Genomic DNA, 8,395 nt, shown 5'->3' on the forward strand with positions numbered 1-8,395 from the left:
AAAATAAAAAAATATATCTTTTGAAGTTAATAATATTGTAAAAAAAAGTGCAACAAAAACGTCACAGTTATAAAAACGCACAGTTGAAAAAGTTAACGAAAAAGTCATGTTTTAAATAACAGCCAATTAATAAAGCCACGCAAATATACAGCGTAATATATTGAATTTAAAAAGACAAAAATAATATTAGAACTACTGTTAGAATACGTTGATTATTTTGAGACGGAATGTAATATTTTGGTATTATTGAAAGGACACCGGTTGGATATCTAAGATTCTTGTTGTTCTAAAAGCAAAATAAAACTTAATTTTAATACGAAAAATAAAACAAACCTCCAAACATTTAACCAATTCGGATTTATGTTTTTTTATTTCATTTTTGTTATTAGGAAAACAAACCTTCCGCTGGGGGCGCTTCGGCTGCAGGCTCAGTCGTTTCTTCTTGCGCCGTTTCTGTAAACAAGGTTTAAAGTGAATAAAAGTCTGTTTAAACTGGATGTTTTAAAACTACAACCACAAAAAGACTTAAGCTTTTTTTAGTAATAACGAACAGGATCTTGTACGAGTAACACTTGGCCATACACCCGCAAAAGGCAACGCTTTGTAATTTGTTTAACCTTTTTATTTTCAAGAACTTTTAGTGTTTACTTGTGGTTAAATTTGAAGCGCATTTACAAATTCACTTTTAAAAACCTCAAGTAGTCAGTTGAAGATTCGTAAACACGTTTTTGTCACAAGTTAAACTAATTCGTCAAGAGCAAAACAATCAAATCAGTAAACCTCTAGAAATACTTTGTGGTACTACTTTTACCTAGTAAAACTGCCTTTTTTATGCTTAAGGGATATGCCTTATTTCAAATATTTTTATAACTTTTATTTATAATTTAACGTGTATAATTTTACTAACCTGTGTTTGCAGATGATTCTGGTTCAGGAGCTAAAAAAAGCATATTTTTAATTTTTCTAAAGTAGTTTAAACTTTACTTGACTCCCTGGTCTATAAGGTGGGACTTTTGACATTTTTTTTAGGTTTAGCATAAAAAGGTAACAACAACAAAATGCTTATTAGATAATTAGTTTGATATTTTAAAAAGATAGAAAAACAAACTAAAAAAACGAACTATAACAAAAACAAGGATTACTGCTTTACTTTTACAATACCTTTTTTTCAAAACACCTAATCTAAAAAACATTTAAATTTTCCTACCGGGCTCTTCAGTCTGTACTGGTGGAGGTGTATCTGGCTTGACTTCTGTAAAACATATTATTGGTTAAAAAATGACGATACAATATGTTAAATTTTGAGATTTAAAAATAATTTAATTAAAAATAGATGTAAAAAAGCTACTCTTTAACTAGTGCAAATGATTTTACGATAAAAAAAACACAGCACAGATAAACCACAAACAAGTGAAACATAACACAATTACAGACTCATTGGTACCTAACAACAGTTTATTTATTTAATTTATTATTTAATTACGAATATAAAGTTAAATATAGAACTTATTTTGGATCTTGATTTAAGTATATTAAAACTATAGAAAGTAGGAGAGGTTTTTACTTGGTTAACGAGTTTGTGCTCAATTGTATTTTGTTACGTTTGTGATGCATGCAAAAACAACAAATTAGTGTAACTCGTTCTACAGTTATTTACAAAATCCACTAAAACACCATTGACTACACACGTAACCACTACGGTGCCGTTTTTTCAACCTGCGGGAGCCTGTTCGGGTTCCGGTGTCGGAACTTTTTCAGGTTCGGGAGTAGGTACTTTTACAGGTTCAGGGGTAGGCACTTTTTCAGGTTCTGGGGTTGGAACTTTTACTGGAGTTGGTGTACGTGCTGTTTTATACACATAGATCAATCCGAGTAACAATTTGTGTATTTGACAACATTAAATTAACTCAAATTTTAAATTGCGTAAACCAAACTTATATATTTACAGTAAAAACTATTTTAATTTAGATAAACATCGTCTTTGTTTTTAGGTCTACCACTGGGAGAGATATTATCTCTTTGTATCATTAAATATTCACGACATAAACCGCGTCTGTTTACGAAACTCATTGAAAGTTTTTTGCGGCTAGTTTTTATACGTTTCTACAAAATGTTAATTAAACAACACTTTTTATCTAATCTTTAAAAAACTATTTCGTTCTTTTAAGTACTTTTCCTATAATAATCCTAATTAGCCGAACATCATATTACTTGTTTTAATATGTTAATAATTTGCTTAAGTTTAAGTGTTGTATAAATTCACTAAATATTAATACAGTTAAAAAGGATTTAAAGAAATGTCAGAAAAAGTTTTACATTGTTTAATTTTGTTTTTACAAGTAAGAGAAACTTACGAGCTGGAGGAGGTGGAGTTGGTTCTCTTGGCTCTTCTGTTTGAGCGGGATTCCAATCTTCTGGCTCAACTGCTGGGACGTGTTCTCCAGCTAAGCGTGAAAACATGAATAAAAAAATAAATTAAAGTGCTATTTATTAAATTTTAAAGTTAATGAATACGCAATGTTACCAGGCTAAAAAGTTGTAAGTTCATATTACCGAAATCATTAAACCGAATGGACAATTTTGCAAACGACATTTTACCTAAACTTGGTTCAGTATTTTTTTTTTTGATTTAAGAAGAAATTGCTAAAATGGTTACGGTAACGAAGAATTAATAAAATTTGACTTGTTGCCGGCTAAACAGCATTTTCGAGGTAAGCCTATAGGTCTAATGTTTATATGGTAAAATGGTTTTTGGTGACATGGCAGTAATAAAAGTAGTGCGAAGTCTTAGTCATAGTACATATATAATTTATTTTTATATTGAAAGCATTTAAGATAAGATTTACATTAAAACAAATAAATCTACCTATCAATTATTGTTAATATATAATGTTTATGTTGCGCAGTTTTAACATAACAGTTGTTTTAACCGATTATAAAATACAATAAAATAGAATATTACATTTATGAGAATGGTTTGAATAAACAAATCGCACATTTAATTAAATTTGAATTAAATCTTTGGCGTAAGTTTGTTTCTGTTTCCATGCCAACGTATAGTGTTTGAACTACACAATACATGACTTTACTATATAAAAAGTTTGTAGTATATACGCCCAATTTTTACGCCTTAAATAGAAAAAAAGGAAGGTGCTTAAACAAAATAGAATAATAGTAGTATGCATTTAAATTTAAAACACCAAAATACAACGAAATCTATTTACAATTGGGTGGTTTACATTACCACATGGAAAGATATGACGGGTATGTTAATAACTATTAACTTTTTTTATATGCTGAAATGTCGTAAATCCCAATACTGTCAACGTCAACCTGGTGGTTACATGGTTACATAAAAATTGTAAAGGAGTAAACATTGGCGGTTTTTAAAATAACATAGATTTTAATTTTTAATCACGATTAAGCTTAAAAAGTCGATCCAATTTTATATATTTTCAACGTCATTTTACCTATACAGGCCCATTTAATTTTTAACCTTCTCTTACCCTTTACCCTTCCCTGGGAAATACCCTTTATTTTCTGATGTTGACCTAAATTTCGGTAAAATGTTGGTTTTTAAATTTTGGTTTTTGTGTATATAATATATCAAATGGTTAAGCAACCCAAAATGCACGATTCCTAGCGGCTGAGAATTATGAATCAGTATATTTACCCAACTCTGTTAATTTTGTATCTTTTGTGTAAAACGGAACAATTATGTTTTGTGATTTTTGTCAACCTTTTGTGTTGAGATATTTCAGTTGACTATGTAGTATATTTTTCTATATGTAAGACATACGTAGCTTATTGACTTTACTAAGTAGATTTTATAAATAAATAATCGTTACCAAATGGCTTGTTATTTAAAATGAACAAAACCGCCTAGTGATTAAAAAAATGTATTAATGCTTTGACAAATCTGGAAAAAAAGGGTAAATATTTTAATTAAAAAAAGATTTGATTGCGTAGTTTTAGCACATTAAGTTCAGGTAGTGAAAAATGTTATTGCTTCATTAAAAAAAACTATTTAACCAAATCAATAATTTTAAGCTAGAATTAGGTCGGTATGCCTCCCCGTGGTTTAAATCAAACGCCGCTCCCAATTCTGAGGTTAATCTTTTTCGGAAAATGTATGAGCAAATAGAAACGACCAAAACAAATTCAAACACACGCGCGGTAACTTGGGTCGATTTTACGGCCGCCGTAAGCTAGTAAAGTAATACCACGGCCAACGCTAACTTGAATAGAAACAAACGGTCATGTAAATGTGATAATAAACGAAATGTTAAATTGAAAAAAAATTATATTTCTAACTGACTCTCAGATTAATAATTTTGTGAGTTTTTAACCTATTTTTTAAAAGATACCATAAACATGATGTTGTTATACTCGTATTGAAAAAATGCTTTGAAATTACCCTTATGTGTAAAAGCGCCATTTAACGCATTAATGTTTCGTAAACACTGTACTTTGGCGAAATTAGGAACAAAAAAGGGTTATTGTCAAATATAGCAGGTGTGCGGTTTTCGCGAATATCTAAACAACGAAACTTTCAATAATCATCTTTATAAATTATATATTAGCTGAAAATGAATAACGCATTTGGCATTTCCGAATAACATTTCCGAATAACGAATAAGTTTACCGTTACACAAGTGAAAAGTTCATTAAACAAGGTTTCTAGCAACGCCAATCGTTAAATAAAACTGTCCACAAATGTACTTTAAAATTATGAGTTAACTTCTTAATGTTATTGTGATAAACAAAAACGTATTTAAACGGTACATTAAAATTATAACATAGCAAAAAAATGGTTGAACAAAAAAAAATATTTTACCTTTTAAATATAATTAAATACTATAAGGTCGATTACATCAATTCGTAGGCGATTTGCGATTTTTGTTATGCATTGTACTTGTGTTATTTTAACAAATCATCATTAAAATAACTAACACCATATATAACAAATACAACACAGCTTTATTTTTAAAAAGCAGTTATTTGATTTCGACACAGACTTACTTTCTTTTCCGTTGGCTTCTGCCTGTACTGCATCAACCAGGCTAGACACTAAAAAAAAACATTTTTAATGTAAAGTGTGAAGTATAACGGTATAATTTTAGCATCCTTTTTAGAGGAACATAGATAGAACATTTACTGACGTTATTATTAACAACCATCTTTAAACGCCAAAAAAAACAAACATTGTTTGATTTAAAATTTTGATTAAAATGCAATAAAAATCTTATAAATGAACCATCCGCATTTTATTATTCACCTGCTACAGTGTCGGTTTTTATACTTGGTTTCGGAACCGAAGTTAAACTGCTCGTTCCATTTGTAGTTTTTGGTACAGCAGAAACGTTAACCGCTTTACTTCCAGAGCAACCCATTATTTTAAATTAAATTAATATACTTTAACAGTTAACAACTTGAAAAATAGTTAACAACTCTATAAAAAATGGTGTCAATTTTTAACAATAAAGTTATATCTATTAAAACGATCACCTTTCCCATATTTTTGGCGAAGTAATAAATGTTTTTCTTTGAATTACCTATTCATTATTTACTTTAAAGCACTGTAGTCTGTTTGTTTACATACACAAAATACTTTTCATATTTCAAGGGCCTTTTGCGTACAGGGCGACAACAGCGTTCTTACAAGTCCTAAGCTCTATCTCACTTCACATCAACAAAGCCTGAACACTGGCTCTGAAAACAATGGCTTGGTTACGCGTCCGGTTGTTTAGCTGTATATTCGCTTATGAAATCAGACTTAAATAAAGAAGTCGCGTAACAATGCCCCTTTATAAAAAAGCTGCGTAAATCAAAAAAGTGAATTAACGGAATATGATCCGTATCGTATTGTGGAAACAAAACTTCAACAAACTACGGGCGTGTCGAATTCCCTCCTACACAATACCAATCCACATTCTTAGGGAACAAAACGACTTCATTTATTATAATTTAATTAGAGATACCTCTAGATTAGATTAAAAATTAAAAAGTAACAATTGTTAGTTTTTTCTTATATAAATAAACATAACATTTAAAAACAAGTCTACCCTTGCTTACTTTATACATGACTGTAATAATTTTCTAAATAAATGAGACCCTTTGTATACCATCAAAACCAACATAAGCACGCGATCCTACATTTAAAATGAACATAATATAACATCTAAATAGAGGGCCTGATTACATACATTACACGCCAACATTTGCACTTGGACAACAAGTAACTACGCAACGGCCGATCATAGTTTATTTAAAAAACAAAAAAAAATCTAATTTTCGCCTTTCGCAACTCGAACAACAATGCAACGCGAGAAATCTTTTATTGACAAAGTTTAACAAAGCAAGGCGTAAATCTTTTAAACAAGTGCCATTAAGTTTGTACGAGTACCAGTACGCACACAATCGTTATGAAATTTCTTTTTATTTCGGTACACAGAGAGGTAAACATGGAAACGTCAACGTACCCATACTGCGCCCTTTTTTCTAATTTGTTCTCCTAACTTTTGAATAGTTTACGTTCAAGCACAATTTTGGGCAAATATTAGAAATAAAAAAAATTTTAATTTTATGAAATTAAGTTGTTTAAAAAAGATTATTGTATTTATTTCACGAAAAGACTTGCCCTAAACTATTTTGCTTCAGTAACCCAGAATTTGAATAATTTTTTTTATTTTAATCAAAAAAATGAAACCACTATACATGACGATTTTATTTTAGCTATATTTTTTTAATATAGTAAACATTTTTAGAGTAAAGTAAAAAAAAAACGTATTTATGTAAAAAAGAAAACGTATTATATTAAACGATTAAAAACCAATAATAAAGCTTCTTTGTCGACATCTAGTGTCACTAAAAAAATTTTTAATTTATGATTTAGAAATTAATTTGTATATATTACATATAAAGCAAAAAAAAATTTTTACTCTTTATTTTTATTAAAACAAAATATTTATTTTATAATGTTTTGTTTATGGCAACCATAAAGGTATCTTTTTTACAACTTTTGTTCGATGTTTAGTTTTAGCTTACAATTATTTTTTATTATATTAGCAAATGTAAACATTTTTTTTTTAAATATGTTGTTTATTATTCAAAAGTAATTAAAGATCCAGTTATAAAAGATTTCTTTTTTTTTCTTTTTAGTGCAAAAATATAAATTTTACAACTTGCATATTATTTTTAATCAATTTAAAAAAAATGTTACAAAAACTGTAAAATTTAATGCATATTTTTTAATTATTGTAATTTACAGCATTTTTTAAGAAATAAAAAAATGTGGTATACTGGTATTAAATGCTTGATTGACTTTTGTATTACGATCCTCATTTGCGAAAAAAATGTTAAATGGTAGCTGGGTCTCCATGCAGACACGGATTGTGTGATACACTGTTAGAAATTTTCGTGACTTACAAACAACAAAATGCCTTTATATGTAATATTTAAGTTATTAATGATAGATACAATCAGGTTTAGTATGTTTTTACTCTTTTAGATTCTTTTAACTCGTTTAACTGGCGTTCTTCAGTATTTATATTTTTCAGCAATAAACTAATATCTAAGCCCTGTTATTGCAAATTTTGGCATATTTACACAAATTTCAAGAAAAATTTTAATGTAGAATGCTTTAAATTATGTTAAATGACTTGTAAAAAGTTGACCTTGGCCACGCCCTTTAATAAAATGTTCATCTTTGAAGTAATTTTAACCAAATTTAACTTGCTTTTAGTCTTACTATTGGTTTGTTTACATTTTTTGCAGGTTGTTTACATATTTAAATTTTATTGTATTATACTTAAAGTAGTGTTTTTTTACAAATATGTTTAATAATGTAGTAATAAATGGATATTAATCTAATAAAATAAGCTAGGAAGCTAAAAAAGTATAAAATTTTAAAAGCGAAACATTTTTTTAATCATCAGATAGCTACACAGTAAAATACTACTCTTAAATTTTAATTTAAGTGCTTGTTTGTAGTAAATTTATCTGTTCTTTTGGCTAACATTTATAACAAACTGCCCTAATACAGCCTTAGCTTTTAAATCTTTCACAAAATAATAATTTGTAGGTTAAGTTATGTAGAATTATTGTTTGCGGTGTGTTTTGTTATTCACTTTTTAATATTTAAATTTGGTTGTTAGAAAGTGATGTTGTCTAATGATTATTTGTTAGTTAATATATAATTCACTTGTTAAACCATTTGCACAAAATAACTTACTTTTAGCTGAAAATATAAGATAATTAGTAAACCCTTTGTCTCAAAGCAAATGAGTGTATAAGTTCAAGTGAATCTAAAAAACTTTTTTTGCAAGACTGTTTTAAGTAATATAGCAAAAAATATAGAAAGGTTAGTGTAGTTAACATCTAAAATGTTAAAGAC

At 28.3% G+C, this 8,395-nt stretch overlaps 1 protein-coding gene across 2 annotated transcripts; it reads right to left on the minus strand.

The window, feature by feature from the left end:
* Nucleotides 1-135: 135 nt before the first annotated feature.
* LOC145751491 (uncharacterized) lies at nt 136-5,448 on the minus strand. Of its 2 annotated transcripts, XM_082567662.1 has the most exons (8): nt 5,279-5,448; nt 5,023-5,070; nt 2,355-2,444; nt 1,717-1,845; nt 1,208-1,252; nt 908-937; nt 400-453; nt 136-286 (listed from the first exon to the last, which is right to left on the minus strand). In XM_082567662.1, exons 1-8 carry the CDS (start codon nt 5,391-5,393, stop codon nt 270-272), a joined length of 528 nt encoding a protein of 175 aa, XP_082423788.1. In that variant the 5' UTR covers nt 5,394-5,448; the 3' UTR covers nt 136-269. The 2 variants fall into 2 exon arrangements, with proteins under 2 accessions (XP_082423788.1, XP_082423789.1); XM_082567663.1 differs by lacking the exon at nt 1,717-1,845.
* Nucleotides 5,449-8,395: the final 2,947 nt, after the last annotated feature.

The sequence above is a fragment of the Corella eumyota genome, chromosome 4 (genome assembly GCF_963082875.1).
Source record: "Corella eumyota chromosome 4, kaCorEumy4.1, whole genome shotgun sequence".
In the NCBI taxonomy this organism is placed as follows: Eukaryota; Metazoa; Chordata; class Ascidiacea; order Phlebobranchia; family Corellidae; genus Corella; species Corella eumyota.